General features: G+C 39.7%; 1 protein-coding gene across 1 annotated transcript in view; it reads left to right on the top strand.

Moving 5' to 3' along the window:
• The first annotated feature begins 1,176 nt into the window (after window positions 1-1,176).
• LOC133010710 (uncharacterized) overlaps window positions 1,177-21,369 on the top strand; it is a 71,872-nt gene continuing 51,679 nt past the window's right edge. The window contains exons 1-3 of the mRNA XM_061078329.1: window positions 1,177-1,434; window positions 8,387-8,508; window positions 14,806-14,853. Of these exons, the coding sequence (XP_060934312.1) occupies window positions 1,377-1,434; window positions 8,387-8,508; window positions 14,806-14,853 (228 nt within the window). The 5' untranslated portion in view covers window positions 1,177-1,376. The remainder of the gene's footprint in view (window positions 1,435-8,386; window positions 8,509-14,805; window positions 14,854-21,369) is intronic.

Below are 21,369 nucleotides of genomic sequence, written 5' to 3'. Positions count from 1 at the left end.
TTGGAGCAGAGTGCTTTGATTTAAAAAAAGAGAGTGTGGGACTTTAGCTGTGTGAAGAAAAGCCTGTGAGATGGTGCGGTTTTAAAAGAACTGGGGAAAAAAACCTTCCTTTCAATGTCAGTAAACACTGACATTGAAAGGAACATTAACTAAAATAAAGAACCTTTGACACTTAACACATGTTAACATATTACAAACAATCATGTCACAAAAGCAAGGCACTTTATTAAATACAGGGCAGTTTTATAGGAAGAGATTTACAATTTATAAAGAAATGGCATAGCAGGTTTTTGTAATTCAACTAAACAAACCGACTGCTGTTGTTTTGATTTGAGAAGCCAGATAGACAGGTGTGCACTTTGCTCTGATTACATGATACCTATAGATTTCTTTGAAACGGTGGGTTCGATTTTACCAAGAACTAAAAGCGAGCTTCTCATGTGTCGGTTTTATCAGGTGAACGAGGCAGGAAAAAAAGTTTGTATTTTTCTGAAATGGTATTCAGGGTTAAGTATCATGTATTCTCATGTACAATTGTATTGTCGTGTGTGCCATACACCAGTGAAAGATAAATTTCCATGAATGCAGGCATTACTGGATAACAAACGTTCACTCTTGAATCTTAAAATGACTGTAAAGTAGATTGTAACATTGATTTTAAAAAGTGATAATAAGATAAAGCACAGGATTTCTAGTGACAAGATCGACCTTTGCTTATTTCTGTACATAATATGTTTTAATTTACTGCAGCTTATACAATACTTGGTGATTTTTGCCACATCGCCCAGCCCTGGTTTTAAATGTGACCACATAGAGTGATAGGGAGACAAATTTCCACAACTCGGACAACATGGGGAAAGATGTGTTGGGAAATTCCAAAATCTGTTATTCATTTCCCAGCAGTGACGGTTTGTGATGCAACAGTTGTTTTTATGTAAGTATGACACTCCATGTTTATGAACCCTAAACTTTATACATTTTCTCCTCTGTGGTGTGATACTATTATAACTTTCTCCCCCAGAACATCTATATTTAGACAGTTTGACAGAGAAAACATGACGCCTAGAGCCAACTATTTTCTTTTCTTCTCTATCATTGGGTTTCCTGCTCTGACATGCCCCAGTGTGCCGCTGTGATTGGCCGCTCACTTTTTGACTTCCTCAAACAGAGTGACCAGCTGACGGTGGAGTGCAGGAGCAGGAGGTATAAAGTTGTGAGTTTCCGTTTTCACACTTTAATTTGTCTTCAAATGTCTGCGTAACCCCGGCAGGAGAAAGAAAGAGGAATGTGAGCAGGAAGTGGAGGAAACTGCTGGGATCTGGAAGTACTCAGGGTGGGTGGAAGAAGTCGTTTCTGAGCCACAACAAAGAGTGAAAATGGGCAGCGAATACCAACTACTGTCTACAGAAGGGTCCTGCAGGAGTATATTCATTGGTGAGTTTTACGTCTTAAAGTATTTCATGAGCGACATGCTGTTAGTTATACTTTGACAACAGCGTCAGCGGTGGCAATGTTTTCCTCATCTGGACATGCCTACTCTACCTTATCCAGATGTTGCTGCACTGAGGGCCTCTTGTCAACATACTACACTCCCTCCTAGGAATTGTGAGGAATGCTACTGGGGCTAAAACACTTCAACCTCCTAGAGTAGAAAATGAATGTTGTTTACGAATTCTATACACAGGTTTTCAGCTGTAAACCAGGAATACAAATTATGTATTGTTGTTAAAATAACATACTTATCGCAAGATTTATTGACCCTCAATAAAGGAACTTTCCAAGTTGTCAAACTGCCAAAGTTTCACAAAACAAGCTGCGAACGTCACACTGTCTCAGAGGCAAGTGACATATACTGAAAGTGAAAGTAAGAGGAAGCTTATTTTTTAATGTCTGCCTGTTAAAAATAAGCCTTTCAGCAACTGTTAATGCTCCGTTACTTGTTCATTCACATTTTGATTTCATAAACAGGATAAATACATAGATAAAAGTAATTGTAGAAAAGTTTGGGCACCCTATGAAATTAGTGCTTGTAAGCCCTTCTATCGCTCTCCATTAGCAAGTAATGGGGGTGTAAACAGGAGGGAGGCAGTCTATAAATAGCCAAAACCTTTCATACCTTTAATCTAAAATTTCAGACTAAAAACAAAACAACCTCAACAAGACATATGATTTCAGCCTAACATGGTTTATTGACTAAGAAAAATGCATTATCTATTAATTCCATAAATTATTGTCTATCTGTCTGTCTGGATGTAAAACACATATCTCAAGAACTGTTCATTTTATCAGCTCCAGCATGCTTCCTGTTAAAGGCCCAAGGAAGTGCAGTGTCACATGTGGTATGATATATTATTATAACTTTTACAGGGTCTGGCTGAGACTCATCAACTATGTGATGTTGTGATCTACAACCACGATGTGTTCACAACAATGGGCGTGTTCACAACAACAGCAACAACACCCTGATTCTCCAGTGAGGGCCTCTGCGTATTGAGTTGAGCTTCACTGAACTTTGAAAAAACAGGTGAACAGCTGCAGGGTTCTGTGGACTGAGTGCTGCAGGCGGCCTTAACTTCCCACGACTCTATTTCTGCAGGTCACTTTAACAGATTCAGAAAGTAAACTGTAACCAGCATCGCCACAGTTCAAGCAGCCAGAACTGAGACTGCATAAATTAGAGGCATTGCAAGGGATAAAACTACTGACACGTTTCCAGAGATCCAGGCCTTCTCCCAATCACGATAACAATAAAAAGCTGCTGAGCCCCTGGCCTGCTCCATTAAAGATTTGTCGTTTAATAAATTGCTCAGCTTAAATCTCATAATGATATTTACCAACAAGCAATTTGCATAGTAAGCTGTGTGTAAACATGCTCACATTAAACAGCACACATTACATGTGTCTTGCACCACTGATGATGCATGTTGTTGTCCAGTGACCGGTGTCACTCACAGCGGCGCTGACCACTGATGGTACACATTTTTTTTATTGACCTCTCGAGTAAAGTGCAATACTAAACTGACTCAACATAGGTGCACTAACGTTTGGAGAAAAACTAGTCATTTCTGAATTATCAATAAGTTATGGGGAAATACACTGTAACAATATGAACATGTCTCTCAAATATCATAGAGGTGAAATCTATAGATTCAACTCATTACCTCCAACAAGGAGTGGTTTTTATCTGCGTTTGATTGTTTGATGGCAGGATTATGCAAAAACTGACCGGACCAATTTCCATGAACTTTTGTTGAGGGGTGGGAAATGATCCAAGAAAGTACCCTTTAAATTTTGGTGTTTTGAATCTATATTTGAATCACTTTCTATAAATTGCAAGACAGGGGATATTTTTCAATATTTCTGTTGATCTTTAAAAGATCTTGAAGAGAATCAGGCAAGTGTAGAGGACTGATATTTATGTGTGTTGGAAACTTGGTGCAGATCCAAATAAAATCTGGATCTAGTGAATTTAAACATGTTTTTATAAGGGAACTGTTTGGCCTTACAGAGTATGTGCTCAGTGAGTGTCAATCTTGATCTCATTTAGTTGTGGACGCTATAAACCCAAATCATAACAGTTTCAAAGTGCATTTCTTTGTGTCCAGTCACGTGAGGTTAATTCACATGAAGGAATTATTACTCTATTGCTTGTTTCCTTTCATATAATTTAAAAGAAAGGTTGTGCATAAGGAGAAAATAGAAGTCGGACATGTGTTTTGCACCTCAGTACGTGGAACATGTGTCTAATAATCTGAGCCATCGGTCCTCATCATCTCTGTAATCTCATTTAGTGACTTGGATTGTGTTTTGAAGAGAAAAACAAAAGGTGAATTCTCATTGGTCAGCAGAACACTAATCCCTGCTTCCATCTAGAGGTGCTCGAGCCCTGCGCTTGGAAGTCGACTGTGGTGTTAGCTTACCATTCTCCCAACCCCCATCCAACCCCACCCCCCATTGTAGCCAGATGGCTGTCACGCAGGCGGTTCCTCGCCCAGACCATGCTGATTTCCCATCATTCTTTTGTTAATGAGGTCGTTAGCAATGCAACAGACAATTAAATTATCCCAATCTGGCATTTTCCTCATTGTCTTACTGTATAGTTTACTTGTGGAGTGTCTCAAACCGGTCATGTGCCACTGCTCAGTGTTACCGCTTCTGTTGTGACGAGGGCTTCTGTACTGTTCTGTACCATTTTGTTCCTTATTATTCATGTCAGTGTTACACTGTGCAGCAGTGAAAGTGAAAGCCAGCTCCACCAAGTCGAGTATAGTGTAAACAGCTCTTGATGGAGCTGGTGTTAGTATTCTCCTCTGTGATAGCGGGAGATCAGTGTCGTCTCCAACTGACAAACTTTGTTTTAGTACATTATCAGCCTGTATGGAAACAACACAGCCCTGAGCCGTTGTTGCACAGAGGAAGTTTTGTTTGCTGTTAAATCGTGCACAGAGGGGGCGACTTCAGCCCGTTAGTCGAGCGCTCACCTTCATGTGAAACGCCGCCGAACACTGACACCGCTGACAGTTAATTATGGGAGTCACAGATCATGCAGACTTGTCAGCTCGGCTGCGATTGACGTGCCGCATGTTTACATCTCTGTTGTAATGTTGTTCTCTAGTTATTCTCACAGCAGCAGTGCATCCGTTATTTAGTTCCTGAAGTGCCTTGGGGCTTGCCATAATGACCGTAAATGCAGCACAGATTTGGAGGAATGAAATGTTAAAAACGACTTGTGGGTATAATTGGTGAACCTGCCATCACGGTAGCTTTGGAAATATTTTTGGTCAGGCTGCCGAAACACGCCGACAGCCTGTTAACTAGACCGTCATAGTCTATAGGTATGTCTGTACATGGCTTCATTATTTTCCTCAAGCCCCTCCACACACACACACACACACACACACACACCCGCAACACACACAAAGTAATAGTGACAATGAGTGAAAACCAACTAAATCTGATATATTGTTAGACAGGCAGACGAAAAGGAAGCAAACATATACATTTTGACACACACTGGTATTTGGAGAGTGCCTCACAGAGTCATTTCCATTTCTTGGCCAGGTGGTTTGTGTGGGTAACAGTCTGGTAAAGCAAGTGGCAGCCAGATACCACATATATATCTAAGAATGCCTTATGATAACATACCTACTTCCACAAACGTGTGTCTTTCTGTCAGTCTGTAATTTGGTCATACTGTATGTGCGTCATTGCAACAACATTCATAGAATCACTTCCTGTTTGGAAATTTGGCTTAACTGCAAGAGCACAACATTTGTTTTGCAATGCTTTATAGCGAGCTGAATTAGAGCTTTGATTTCAAAAGCTGTGAACTGGGGTCTGAAGATTGTGTCGATTGCTTAACAGATCTCTGATAAAGCCAATATCCAAATACCAATTAGTTTAATCATTCAAACATATATATAAACCACACATGTGAACAGCAAAGTCATTTTCATTAAAAGAAAAAACATTATAAAATCATTACGGCAGATAAACCAGGCAGGATGAACACAACGTTTTCTAATTTAAAACTACACCACAGACAAAAACATCTGCAAACGATGTCCAGCACACAAACAATAAGAAGTGACAGTATATTGAGGAGGACTCACTAATGACAAGGAATAATTCTGAAGTAGCTCCGGAGCATCAACAGACGACAAGAGAACAGCCCATTCCAAACAGGCATGTTTAGAAAGCACACTGCACCAGTATGTAAAAAATACCTGATATTTAACTTGCCAAAAATTAGTAATAAGAAATAAAAGTGAATCTGCTTTCACTAGTTTGCAGCTGTTGTCAGATATTAATGCAAGCAGAGATATATGCCTGGTCAGTAATAAAATCTGCTTACACAGATACTGATGGGTTACATTAAAAACCCACCCTCTGATTAAAAGATTCCTCAACTGAAGATAGATTTTCCACCTGAAGCAATGCGGCTCACAGAAAGCCCCCAAAGAGACAGGCGCTTCTGAGGCAGCACTTTATCCCCCCCTCAGACGAGCCCACACATGACAGCTAGCCCCCACTGATGAATCCCAGTGTTTTATGGCATGAAACCAACAAATCTGGCTCCCAGCTACTGTCCAATATTTAGCGTCAAAGCGCCTCATCACTGACGATGTATTGCTGTTAAATCAGAGATGCTGTTTGCAGCACAATGGAGCATGAAACAATGGATGCGTCTTGTGGCTAACCCCTGGCCTTGGGCGAGGACGACATGCCCGGCAGCGAGCACATGATGTATTCCACCGCTCGCGTTTTATGTCCGTTCCTAATTGAACCAGGATGGATCCTTTTACTGCTCGACTAGCTTGAGTTTAAAGCAGCTATTTTCACTTGTGTCAAACAATGTGTTGTCATCAGCAGTTAACAACTCCTGATCCTTATTTTCACCCGAACACAAACACAGTCTCACATCAGGAGACTTCACACATTTGACTATTTATTAATGTTGAAGAAAAGCTGATGTAGAAAAATTGTGAAATATCCACAACAACAAATCGGTGGAAAAAGAACGTACCCTGCCCAGTGCCTTCTGGGATATGCTTTGGCCCCATGCAACCCTGCACAGGATAGATTTTGATAAGTTCTCCTTTTAGGGTTTCCTTTTTTGGTAACTATGTGACTTTTTCTTTGTTAACTTGTAAATACATGTAAATATAATGAATTCGTATCCATGTAAACTTTGAAACTTGTGATAAAAGAGGGAAAAAAACAGGATAGGTCAGACATTTATACATCGTCCATCGTCAACATTCCTGTTTAACTGAAACAAGTTTCATTCTTTTCATCAAAAGTATTCTAAACCAGAATAACTTCACCACATTCTCTGTGAGGATTGATGGTTTGGTGTGTGGCACTTAAAGTTGCACAGATTCCTTCTAAAAAAACAAAATGGGTCAAATGGCCTGTATCCGTATTGTAAATGTTTTAGCGTCATTAAACGCATTGTTTTGGTTTTATCGCCCATGACTCCACTGTTTTCACTGCCCTCCATCAAGCCCTGCCGACCACACTGTACAGAAATGCCAGACAGACAAACTAGTGACTAGCTGGTGATTACAGACCACAACAGAGTAAAAGGCGAGTGAATATTTGGGACATTTTACCGGGTAGCCAACACAATAACAACTTTAGATGGTGAAAATCTGACAGTGTTGTATTTTCAGTTTATTGAGCTGCACTAAAAGGGTTCCAAAGAAAAATCTACCAATGCACCTTTATAAAAGTGTACTGCTCTCAGCGCCTCAGTGGTTGTAGCTTGAAAGATTCTTGAATGACACATATGCTGTTTTAGTTTCATTTATGTGGTCGCTCGTCTCTTGATCACTGTAAATCATTTGTGTGTGTGTGTTGGATTGGAGCTGCCCAATGGAAGTTTTAGTCCAGCTGTTTACTGGTAGGAACACAGTCTTGTACCTTTTAAGCTGCTCTAACTCAAAACAAAGCAAAGTCAAACCTGTACAAATGCTGGTTTAAATGACTCAGTCAGATGTTTCCCACTAAAACAGCCTATCACGTATCAGATCATAGGGTCATAAAGTAGATCGGCCCATCTCTGATTGCTCTATGGATGATACAGGCTGACAGCATTTACTTTATTGTGTCATCTCTGTGAGTCAGATAAGACGTATTTTCTATATTGCCTTGAGCTTATCATGAACAAATCACAAGTCCAATGTAAGCCATCATGCCTGTTAAATTGAATCTTCAAAAAAAACCTTCCTTAATGCATAGATCATTTAAATAAAAATGAAATGAAAATGTGCAGTTGGTTCTTGGTATCTGGACAGTGAAAATACAGTCTTGTAACGTTCTCTGACATGTGGACATCCAGTGTCTATCTATTAGTAGAAAGTAGTTTCTACACAACACAGTATTTTATTCTATAAAACACTAGATATAGATCCCGGAGGGTCAAGATTGGCAAAAGAAAATATTCCCAATAATGACAGGGAATAATAATAATAACAATGCTAATAATATACTTCTTATAATCATTATTAATAATAACAATAATATTAATACAATAGAATACTGAATCCTTTTACTCAATATCTATCTATTTATATCTATATCTATATTGTCTCACATTTTCATTGTTCTCTTTATTGTCTGTAATGTCAAACTGTTGCAATTACTTTTAAAGCCCAGAAACACGTTGTCACTCTCCCAGTAGAACCAAAACAACCATAGAATGCTCAGGGGAGCTGTGCAGTGTGTTTTGAATGCTGTGATGGGAAGAAAGTTGCAGTGAGGGAATATTTAGTCTTCCTCTAAAGCAAATACACTGATACAATGACCAGTTAACAATGTCCTCACGAGCAATGTGAAATCAGTGCTCAACCATTCACAACCTCTATCTTCTCCTCTTCTGTAGAAACACCAGATTGCTTTATATGCCGGGATGTTGAACTTCAAGCCAGTGACCCGCTGAGGAATTTCTGCGACTGCAAAAGTCTACTTGCCCACCATGCCTGTCTGTCCACATGGATCCAGAGGGTAAGAAGGACTCTCCATGTAGGGAATCTTGATATTTAGAATAACTGCTTTTATCTAATCAGCCATTTGTCAAAATATATAGGGGTATTAACGTCTGTGTTGAATTTCAAACAGTCTGGTGAATAAATGTCTTTGTCATGTGATCATTCCTTATTTAGACAAAACACTGCTGTTTGCCTCGAGCTAATGAGCTACCTTTCAAGTAGCAATACCAATTAGTTTTAATGAGGGTTGCTAACAATGATAACACGTCATCGTTATACAGTTGAAGCACGGAGGCTGAAACAGTGAGGAGAGCCTCGTAATGGACTGGCAGGAATCCAGAAAGCCATCATGCACCTGACACCTGTCACCCACTGCAAAATAGCTCATTAACATCTGTAGTGCTCCTCCAACCAGCAGTTGTACAGATGTGGCGGTCACCGCTGTCGTTCTGTTTTCACAGCGCAACTTCCAAAACATCCCTAATACTGTTCTCTCAGTTCATGAAAAGTGCATTTCTGTAGGTGGTGTACGTACATTTCTTTCTGTGCACTCATGATGCTCGGTCGCTATTTGTGCTACTTACTCTTCTACCATTAATTCCCAACAACTGCTGCAGCTGCCAGAATAGAAAATATGTATAATTACTGCTGTATACCAGAAAAACGACAAGAACAAAACACAAGCAAAAGCCAAAGTAAAGTGAAGAGATGTGTTGGTGTGTAACTATAAATTATGGGAAAAGTTAAACCCCAGCTGAAATTGTTTTCTAAAAATGATTTACCTGGACAGATAATATTAAAACACTGTTCATGTTTACATCATGTAATCACTGCTCTGCTTAGTATTGAAGAATATAATATGCCATATTCAAGTTCAATGAACAGGGGATAAAAATTGTAATTTAAAAATAGTCATCAGAGTGGCGAATCCAGAAATAATTGTCAACTTTACTTCTTAGTTCTACTTTTTTTTTTTTAGCCTTGTTTACCTTTACAACTTTACTTGGCTGTGATAAACCCTGTTAAGCACAAAACACCCGGTCAACAGCTTCACCAGACACTGTTGCTATACATTCCCCAGGAGTAGGTGGAAACCAAGGCAAAGCTGAAAGGAAAGTTATTGTATCACCTTGATTTGTCAGACACATGACTGCAAATTAATGCTTATGTGGCTTCACATATGACGCTAGTGGTTCAATTGCTAATTCCAATGTCACAACCCAGCTCAAGTCTGAAAAATCAAATGACAACCAATGCTCAATGCTGTGGAAGCCATGAGAGAGAGAGGGAGACTGACTGAATGACACCAGCTTATATACTGCAGCCAGACCAGGTGAGGTGAATCTCCTTGACCACCAAACTCTTCCCATCAGGCTTCTGCAGGGAGAGGCCATCGTCAGATAAGCAGTAAGCCAGTTCAAGGCAAAGGCTGAGAGTTGTATAATATGTTTTGTGGCTGCAGATGAGTTTTTTTCATGTAAAAGAAAAAACAGACCTTGATAATGTCGTCGGGTTTTTTCTGTTCTGGGTCCTGGAGACCACAAATCTATTAACTCAAAAGCCTGAGTTTCAAACTGAGGGCATAATTCAAAACATGGGCACGGCAACAGACTGGGAGGACCTGACAAAGAGACACATTGGATTATGGTCAACACAGGCTCTAGTGGGGAGCTTGAGCCATTCTAGGGACTTAGACGTACAATATGCAACTTTGTGCATAGGCGTCTCTTAATCAAAGCTAGAACAAAAGACTTAGTTTGATGACATTGTGATGCAGTGTGGTATCATGGGAGTTCACCACGACATGCACATGAAAATCGAAAGTATCCGACGTTACTCAAGTTTAAGGGGCTAGCAGCGTGTTTTACCATTATCGTACGTAAATATAGCACAGCCAGACAAAGCCACACCCAGATAGCATATGGATGTTGAGACATGGGACCAAACATGTCCAGCAGTTGAACTGCTATTGGGTTTAAAAATTAAAATTCTTTCAATTGAAGATGTTATGATGTATTAATAATAGGGGGGGGCTAGGGTTAGGGTTAGGGGTTAGGGGTTGGGGGCAATCAACACAATTATCTCCTTCAATTTAATTAAATAATTATTATAGCAAATCCATGACACTTACTGTCTTCCCACTACATCTAAAACAGTATGTCCACAGAGATGGCTTCAATCACTCATGTGCGATTAAAATATGTTTTAATAATTAAAGCTGGTTTCAGCAAAAGAAAAACTCTCAGAGCAAAGTTTATTTTTTATGACACATGCATATTTCATAAGGTTTCAAAGTTGTGTCTCAACATTTTGTCAACACCGTCATTAGGCAGTCACTCTGAAGGATCCATTTTCCTATATGCAGAATGCATCCGTGGCAGACAGGGTCAAATATGGTTTATAGTTTGAGAGTGTTTAAATCTTAATGGTAATATTTCCTGTGTCACCAAAAGTCACCACCATCCTTGTATTCTCGTGAAGTAGTTTGCATCGAGCATCAAGCTGAAGAGAAAATGGCTGCTACATCAACTTCATTTGTTTTGTGAATAAAATGGCAATGGTGATGACAGGCAAATTACGTTGACATTCAATGGGATGTTTTTTGAGTAATTTGAGTGAAATATAGAAATGGATTATAAGTTTGTCTGATAATATATAAATGCTACACACAGAATGGTGAAGATGGTTAATATATAAATAAGATGAATAATATTGAGAGTGTTCTTTTTGTGTTTTTGTCACCACTGTCAGATATGAGTCAACTCCGTCAGGTCTACGTCACATCCATCAAATTAATATTTTGATTATGTTTCAGTATGAATTGTTGGTCATATGTGAAAACTTGTCTCCTAACATGTATCAATCTTATTAGTTTTTTGTTAAGGGTAAAGTTAAAACCTCTATCATACTCTCCGATAAAAAAAACACAGATAAAAATCTTTATAATATAAACATATATACACATTGAAAGTAATTTTCTTGAGGGCTCTGTCAGCCTTGGTGAACAATATTTGTTGTACTATTTTTTAAAGGTCGAGCATAATGTGAATGAAAAGTAATTTGTGTTTTTGGTGTCTGATGGTGTTGACACAAAATAGGTGAGGCAAGAAAATAGCAAATGTGGCCCAAAATGTCCCAAATCAGATGTGGACCTTTTTCTTATTTCACATCTAGGTAAAGTGTAATCTGGGGTAAATGGTAAATAGCAAAAAACTAATTTGATCCACCTTTGGTTGACACGCGGTATTGCTATGGCTTACCCTGGCCCAGATCTGGCAAACAGGAGTGGACCACCCAAGTGCCATCATTCCATGTGGTGTGTGGGCCAGATGTAGAGCCAAAAGTGGACCAAAACTATTTTAGTACGTGGGCAGGTAAAGTGAATATGACGCAACTCAAAGGTGACCAAAATAAAAGGTCCCGAATTGGGTTCAAACATTGTTGGAAACATTTTGGATAATGTAAATACACTACGATACAATACATGTCATATCTTTAAAGTCAGGATTTTTGTCATCATTATTAAATTGCTATCTTGTGAGTTGTGCTTTATGGAAGTGAACCCCCAAATTGCTCGAGTACCCCATTGACTATGCCAAAGAGTAGATAAACTGAAAATTAATCTTAGACTAGACAATATCTGCACTTCCTTTCAGAATTGCTGCTTTCACATGTTGGTTTCAAATGAGGCACACGCAGTGCAAGTGTAAATAACCGAGATCTCACTCTGTATCACAATGTACTGCATCTGTGTGTTGCTGTACTGTGCTGTGCACAATATGAGTGGGTTGGTTATTGTCACATGCAATTATAATCAAAGATAATGTGTCTGCTGTTGAAGCGTTTGCTGTGGTGACGTCCACTCTGGTGAGCTTTGGGTCTCTTCGGATCCTCCACAAGTGGTAGACAACATGCTACAGCAGACCTTTCATCTGCACCACCCAGCTGTCAGAGTGAAGAGCCACTTCCATTAAGTGTGTGTCTCCCCACTATACAATTATATACAGACACACACGCGAGGACACACATACACACACACACACACAGTGAGCCGCGCTCTCTTGCTGTGAGTGTGTGCTGTTGCTACAAGACTACTTTAGTTTTTGTGTGTGAGAAACACAGACAGAGAGAAAGAGAGCGGGGGAGAGAGAGGGAGAGAGAGTGCGACCTTTCAGAGTGCTCAGGGTGGGGAGCCCCTTTCCCTTTTACGGAACAGAAATCAGCAATTGACCTGTCACTTTTGCTCTGATAGCCATCTCTGGAAAGCAGGTCATGCACATATGACTAAAGTGCCTCTTAACCGCATTTTATGAAGCCAGAAAATGTAATCCAATAATGATTTGACTTGCGAGAGAGAGGGAGAAAGGGAGGGAGGGACAGAGAGCCAGCTGGGAGTGATAGCATGCACTGTTACCACTCCTAAAAGCAGCTCCAACTAAAAAAATATGGGCAAATTCCAAGTCTTTATTTAATTTCAGCCACAACAGTACGACACAGATGTTGTCACTAAACAGCGGGCAGACTGAACTCAAACACAGCAAAACAAGCGCTGGTATTCATTTCTGTTGATACATACTTCAGCGTGTTCGCAGCACAGGGCTCTCTGACTGGTCATCATCGGCGCTGAGGCAAACCATACGCTGTTTTTCGAACTGCCTCATTTGTGTCCCCCGCCCCACCCCACCCCTCCCAGCCCACCCCTCCCATCCTTCCTCATTCAGGTTCCCAAAGACAAATAGCATGGCACAAAACTAATTAGTAACCAGGAACTAGTTAGGAGATGCCCTTTTAAAAAACATGTCCTGAGGCAAGATTTAAATATAGGGACAGAGTCAGTGACTGAGCGTGCCTAGGAGATCCCGGCCTCCAGGCGCGGCAGCACTATGACCCCTGACCCTCATTATAGGGAGTGCATTCCTAGAGGGGTGAAACCCCTCGCAGCACAGAGTACAAGGGCATGGGAGGACTGTATGGCTCGTACCACACCAGCCCAGCACAGCCTGGTGTGTCTCACTGCCCAACCCAACAACAGGCTTGAGAAAATACAGAGCAAGGGCGCAGGCTTTCGGAAAATAATGGTATATGTTCAGTTACCCGGCAGATAAATACATTCTTAATTTTTATACATTTGGTTTCACTCTATTGAAGTTAATGGGAATGGTATTCTGCAAGAAAAAATGCTCTAAAAGATTTTGTATTCCCATCCATCTGAAATAGAATATATAGTCGTTAGAGGGGCGAAAAATAAGTGAGAAGAGGAGCAGTGAGAATGCTAACAACTTGCTCGCTAAACATAGCATTAATGCAGTAGAGAGCGAGGCACTGACCAAGGTGTGAAGAGATGGAAAACATGAGAGGATGAGTTTACATGCTCACGTGTGTTAGATATGTTTTTTCCTATGTGATAAAGTGTGTGTGTGTGTGTGCTCGTGTGTGTGCTTATGTATGAACAAGCATGCCCTTGACTGTGTCCACGCCTGTGTTTCCCTTTAATTACATGCGCACACACACAAATCCCACACACACACTCTGTCTCCCTCTCTCATGGGTTGTTGTTGAAAACAGACTTGGTTTACATTCATTAGTTCAACACTCACAGCAATCAGGCCACAGTGCCAGGGGCAATGGTCCTCTATAAAATCACATTGCCTAATAGCAGTGTTCTATAATTATATACCATTAACATCTATCAAAATGTGCTCCTACATGCCTCGCATATTAGCAGTGGATCTGGCACTTAGTGTTCGAACAAATGCAGCTCTTGTTATTAGCATCTTCAGTTCGTTAGCAGCAGCTTGAAGATTATTCCCAGCGTGTTGTTTGAGTTTCTCTGTGAAGTGGAACACTTAGTGTATGCATTAAAATAACGTTTAGTAATGTATGTTTAACTATTAATTACTATAAAGTTCACTGCAATGTGAGATCGCCTTGTGTTTCTTTTTCTTAAATGTCTTATTTGGGCTTGTATTTTTGTTGTTGTGTTTTCAGTTTTTTTGTGATCTGTTGTTTTTGTTGTTGTTATTGCTGTTTGGTTGCTATGCTTTCTGAAATCTTGTGCCTTTCTTTTTTTTTTTTTTTTTTTATCATATTGTTTGTCCAGCATGTTTATTCAGGTTTGTAGTACTTTAATTAAATTAGCATTATTATGCACAATGCATCTTTGTGTTAAAATTAAATGTGTTTTCAAACATAATTAGTTTATTGATCAAAACACAAACAAACATGTTGTCATTTGGCACTAAGTGCAGTTTTAGATCAGTTTGTTTGGTGGTTCACTTTCACTAAATTACTTTAAAATATTGTTTCTTTACAGGGATACGGCTGTGAAGACCGACTGCGATGTATCCTCTGCAAAGCCAAGGTATGTGTAATGGTGGGTGTGTGTATGTGTGGGTGTGTGTGAGAGAGAGAGAATGTTGTGACAAATTTGATGATAAATCTGATGATGTCTCATTCTTTTAATCTTCCTGTGTGAAATGTAGGTAGTGAGCATTTAAACAAACACCCTTTAAGTCATTAAACAATGGCTGCATCTCACAAATCAGATTTAAACAGAGCAGATCCATAATACTAATGAGCAATCAGGTCTTTGTTTTGCTCTGTGATTTAGCTGATTTACCAGCAGTTGTGTTGCTTATGAGCTGTAAGCTGTCTTTTATTCCTTATTATTGCAGCAGAACACTTGCTGTGGATAAGGAGCGAGAAACATTACAATATTTGGCAAAGGATACAAGCCATGTAATGACAAAATCTGTATTCATTTCATGAGCACAAATTAATCATGCTTTCCTTTGGTACATTCATAATGCAAATTTCCAATCACACATTTTGTCTTGTATTTGTGGGTGTATTTGTTTAAAATGGTGGAGCCGATGTGTCATCACAGATGGGGTTGCATGCTGGATAAGGTGGCCACATTACTAACCATCTCAGATTAGGAAGTGTGCTGTTGATGTGTTGTATGTATTCATGCTTGGACTGCGGGTCAAAGCATCACAAGCTGTCCACCGAGTGTTTTATTCATTGTTGGCTCTACAGCAATGGGTTGAAAATGTGATTTGCTGTCTGTTCTCGTGTATATGTATGGGAGAGATACACTCCGTGGAAGAAAATGTCACAGTTACTTTGACAACAACCTTTCAGGATTTTCAGATATTTTAAACATGAAACTGGGCTCACACACCTAGCGCTTCACACACCGATCAAAGCTCAATGAATCATTTAGTCAGTGGGAAATGTCAGATTGTTTTTATTCATCTAGGAATTTGTATTTGTGTTTGTGTCTTCATGAAGGGTCAAAGAGCAATTGGTCCCGAGTTATGATATTGTTTTCTTTTACACATGACAGTGTGTCGCTAGTTTGTTTCCAACAGGGGGGTGATGATGATAATGTTGTTATAGTCCAGGTGTTTAAAGTTGAAATGAAGTCAGTTTCAGTGAATATAAACTATGATGATTCCATGGGTATTGTGCATAATGGATAAAACGATGTTTGGACACACTCGCAGAAACAGCATTTAAGATTAAAGGTATGGTTGGGTATTTTGTTGTGGCTGACTGGTATCTGAAAGCCAGGATAGCTAGGAAACTCGCTATGGTGCCGTGAATTCAATCACACATCCTATAACAGCGGATAGAGATCCACATAGCATATAGGTTCATGTATTTGAGGGAGACCCATCATCAGAATCAGAATCAGAATTATTTTTATTGCCACGTATATTTGCATATATTGGAAATTGCCATGGTGTGGTTGGTGCACTGTACATAAAACAAAACAACAATATATACATTAAGAAACAATAAGTTATGGAGATAAATTATTTGCGAGGGGGGGGCAGAGTCCGTGTCATGCAGGGGGGGGGGGAGTAAACACATATCATGCTGTTTACTCTGTATTTCAGATGGCAACCTAGCTACGCTCAGTAGCTTTCCAGCCCACTTTCTAACCATACACTGTAGATTACATGAACAACATAACAGAACCTAAATTGAAGCAAAACTTTCTTGATTGCCCTCTGGTCGCTGGCAGCATAGTATCAAAACGAAACACGCCCTCTTCCATGTTAGTGGAGAAGACATGGACCAGACTAAGAAGTCCACGTCAAATATTTGTTTGTGTTTATCGGCAGGAACTAAATACCGTTGGTCCTTACTGCCATCACTATTGCACTGTCTCTGGCTCGAAATTACATTAAAAGTGCAAGATGGTGGCAGGTGTATCCCCAATATTTTGTTTGACCTACAATGTGGAGAAAGATAGCTGCGGCATCCATCTTTATATACAGTCTATGCTTCCAGCTAGCTTTCATTATTCAGCCTTGCTTGGCTAGTTAGCTTTCTATTGGAACAAGCTCACTAGTTCAAGCTCACTAGTTCTAGCTCAATATCCAACATTACATTAAATTCAGGTGTTTGTCAGAATCACAGACTGTATATGATAAATGACGCCAAATATCTGGGATACAAACACTTCCATCTTCGTGCATTTGGAGCCAGAGTCTCCCCAGAAGCGATCAGGGTTAGAGCAATGATATTGAGGTACTGTTGACATTCATGCTTAATATATTTAGCTCTAAATCAAACTTCCAACCCATTTTTGTACCATCAAACTTACCTTAGTTGCTATATTTAGGAACATTTTTATTTGATGTAGACTTTTTAGATAGGTCTTTGTCCCATCCACTACCATGGAGTTTTTTTTTTATTGTACTGCAGCCAGCCTCTAGGAGGTATTCAAGTCGTAATAAATGCACCTGAAACCCATTGCTATTGTTGAAAGTGTCCTCTATTAATAAGAAAAAATAGAACAATACAAAAGTTATTTATCAACAGTAACCATGGTAACAATATTCAGCAGGGGTTTTTGCAACCCCTGCTGAGTCATTGGCATTCTTTCAGTGCTATATTCTTCGCACATTATAGACAAGAAGTGTGACTCCAATAAGGGTCCAGATGGTGATGATTAATGACCAGACTGTCAAAACTCCCAGCAACATAATTTCAATAACTTCAGGTTTCCAATTACAACATGAAGAAAGGCAATTCGTGCCTGTTTATAAGCTAGATTAAGGTAATTATCATTTTTATCCAAGTAGACACAAACTCTGTGGATATACCAATATTTTGTTAAAACTTATAGCTTTCTTAATAAAAAAACATTTTAACTTCAGATCCACGCTAAGCCCAAAACATTCTGCACTATCATACTGAACCAAACTTTACTGATTCTGTGCTGCAGATTGTCTGGACAAAATGGTGTCATGGTGTATCAAGAGAGATTGTGGAAACACTAGCAGAAGCTGTCGTGCTAACCTGCAGACTGTCCCCTGACCATATTAATGTGAGTCAGTGTTGTTTAAATTGAGGCCATTTTCAGTTTCGCTGCCAGTATTTGGCTGCAGGCAAACACATTTGTTAGGTGTTACAACCAACTCTGCTCCTCTTTTACCTACGAGGGGACATTTCTTACACTTTTGCAGCATCTCCAAGTGTCTGTTGCACTTGTCTTCGTCCATTATACCAATGACATCGTCGTCAATTATTAATGGCGAGCAGTGAATGTCTGAGAGACATCCCACTGAGAGGCCAAACAGCCATGAACAGGGGTTAGTGGCAGGACTGGTGATCGCTGCAAGTGGCAGCTGTGCCATTTGCAGAATGATTGTTGGGAAGCTTCTACTGTATATTGATATGAAGTCTGCTACAGTAAGTTAATGCATCAGTATAATAACATTTTAATGTCTGCGGTGGCACAGTCATTTAATATTTGTCCACAGAGAAATGTATATGTAGATCAGCAATGACTGTAATGATGATAGTGATAATCATTTGGTCCTGCGCCGCTATCACTCTGTTATGCATTACTGCAATCACCCTTGGTTAACATTAAGAGGCTTTAGCCATTAAGACTTTGAGCAAGCAGTGCTCATCATCCAGAGTCTGGTTCAATGTGCCATCCATTTCATTTTCTACCTTCTTTTGTGCTGTTGATGATGTTGATGAGGCTTTTTCCTGCATGCTGTTTTCTCTTTTTGCAACAGGGTCTCAAATGTGGGCCGTTTGTATGAGTTATGCTAATTTGTTGGGGCAATGAATGCATTAATTTCATTAGCACATGGCCTCAAAGCAATAATTACCAGAGTAGGTGTGTCACAAGCAATCATGTTAAAATTTGCCAGTTAATTATTAAGATTTTGTTCTAAGGGGCCTGGATTTGACATGAGTCGCCGAGGGGGGGAATAGAGAGAGAGGAGAAAGTTAATACATTCCAGTGGCCGGGGCTAGGTGCTTGTTGTTGAACTCAGTGGGGGTGGCCGTGGCATTGTGGGCCTACTGGCACGGTTTTTGCATGTTGACAGCTCACATTCTGGACTAATTACTGCAAATAGCAGAGGGCTAGCTGGTGCTCGGTCAATCCAGGAGGGTGTAATTATAAAGAAAAGGAGGTCCAGAGCTGCCTAATGGCCTCTGCTCCCTTTGATTGGAGTCCGGTGGAGAAGGGCTTGGTGAGTAGTTGTGAAGGAGGAAGAGATTTACAGCTCCCTTCCTCGGCCCTGATTAGCCTTGTCCGACACAGAGCTGGGGTCAGGAGGACAGACTATGCGTCTAATGATGCACGCTTAATAAAAAATAGAATAGTGATTCTTAGCAGGAGTGGTTTCTCACCTGATAACTGCAGGAGCCATATTGGTGTAAAAGCCGGGTCGTCTTTAATGCCCTTTTGATTCTGTGTCTCACCTCTAAAATATTGAATTTGAGTTGAACATTTCTATCACAGAAGACTTTATAACATATAAAAAAAATTGGCAAATCAGAAATTTGGTTTAATTGGTGAGACTACAAACAATATTAGATCAGTAACACAAGAAACTGACTGTCAAAATCTGTAGAAGAGGCTCACAGTTTTTATCTTGTGATTGTGGTGATTATGAAAGAAATCATATTGCCAGTTATTTTAATCCATTTCATGGCAAAAATGGGAACACTTTAATCTTATTTATTCATTGCTTGAAAATGTAAGTGTTTCTGAAAATAAGCCCCAAAATTTCAATATGCTGCAGGCCTGGTTTTAAACAGACTGAAAGTGATCATGGAAAATATATTTTATCATATTTGTCTCTTACAATTGAGTCAGTGTAGAATTGTTGGTGTTTATACTTGATGTTAAAGTAACTCAACTTTACTGTGAGGATGTGGCAAATAATGACAAAAACATAATTATAAAATGTAGAGTGTAGTCTGTTAATAATGTTAAAACACAAAACTGATAGTTAACATTTTCCCTCCCCATGTTTTATCATTGTCAGTAACTTACAGACGGATGTACTGTACTGTTCTAAACTGTTTCTACTCTATGCTAATGCAACTTTAAATCTCCTGACACCATTTTCAGACCTTCTCCGCCCCATGTCTCTCAAGTGTCTCCTTAAAGGTGGTAGCATTTACACTCCCGTACCCCTCCCAGAAAAAAAATGTTAATCATCACTTGATTTTATATGGAAAGCAGATTATCGTTGATTTTGATGAATACAGCAGCTGCCAGACTCTTCATTTGACTAAAAGCAGGACATTCTGCCGAAGCCTCTCATATGTCACTAAGCCTCTGTCAGGACAGTGCTGTGACGGGAGATGACACATGAAAGGAATTCCTCCTCATAGCTTTCCCAGGACAATGAAACATGGCCTTGAGGTAGTATGTGTGTGTGTGTACTTTTAAAGATATCTTTGTAAGGACCATTTTGAGCCTTCAACCTACAGAGTGAGGACATTTTGGGAAAGTGAAGATATTTTTGTCTGATCCTCACTTTCCGACCCACTTTTAATGGGCTGTTTGAGGCTTAAGACTTGGTTTTGGGGTGCAGGTTAGAATTAGGTTTCGGTTTGGATAAGGGTTAGGGTTAGGCCTTTAGTTTTGATGGTTAAGGTTAGGGTAAGAGGCTTATGCGGTCCTCAATAAGATAGACATGTGTGTTCAGTTCAACAAAGGACACACAACAGCAGGAAATAGTTTTTTCTGCAACTCTCTTTAAAAAATATTTTTTATACAGTATTGTATAAACTGTATTAAAACTGCAGTCATTGTAAGTCATTTTTCCAATTTTTTTCAAGAAATAAATGTTAAAATATGTGAGATTGCTTTTGTCACCAAGCCTTTGTCTTGGTGTTTCTCATAGTAATGGTTGACTGACATTTAGGAGCCAGGAGACATGTTTTCGGGGTATGTTGTTAACATTGTCATAATCATACTATAAATCTTACGTTTGCTGAGGCCTGTCCACATACCATTGGTTATCAACTGTTCAAGTCATCCCTATACAGCATTTAGTTCGTTCCTTTCACAAAACGTAAACTTCTTGGCTTAGATCGTTAGCGAGTAAAACTGCTCTGACATCTAAAGTTAACCTCTGATAGGTGCCAGAGCTGAGTCACAGAACTATGCCCTCATGGTTTTACAAATGAAGTGATGGAAGACAAACTCCATGAAAATGAAGATAAAACCTATTGTGGACGTGTGAATTGGCTGCAGGAGTCATGGTGGACAGGATCAAGTAGCCCTCAGAGGTGAATGTTAGGGACAACAACCTTCCATACCCTGAAACATGTCAGGAAGTGGAGGCTGGCAAACAAGGCTACTAGCTTGTACAAAAAAATAGTGAAAGCTCCTTTGTATAGCTTGCTACAATTAGTACTGCAACAAAAAGTTGTTACTTCAACATCTGCTTTACAGACGCTGCACTAGTGTATATACTTATACTAAATATAATTTAACCGTCTCTCCTTCATGGGTCCAGTTGACAGCTACTCACCAGTCAATCTGAGACACAGAAAAGAATGAATTGCAATGTCCCTGGTCTGTAGTCTATGTTGTATCTTC

Source organism: Limanda limanda, chromosome 9 (genome assembly GCF_963576545.1).
Source record: "Limanda limanda chromosome 9, fLimLim1.1, whole genome shotgun sequence".
In the NCBI taxonomy this organism is placed as follows: domain Eukaryota; kingdom Metazoa; phylum Chordata; class Actinopteri; order Pleuronectiformes; family Pleuronectidae; genus Limanda; species Limanda limanda.
The sequence above is the reverse complement of the archived record's forward strand: the minus strand, read 5'-3'. Positions and strand labels throughout refer to the sequence as shown.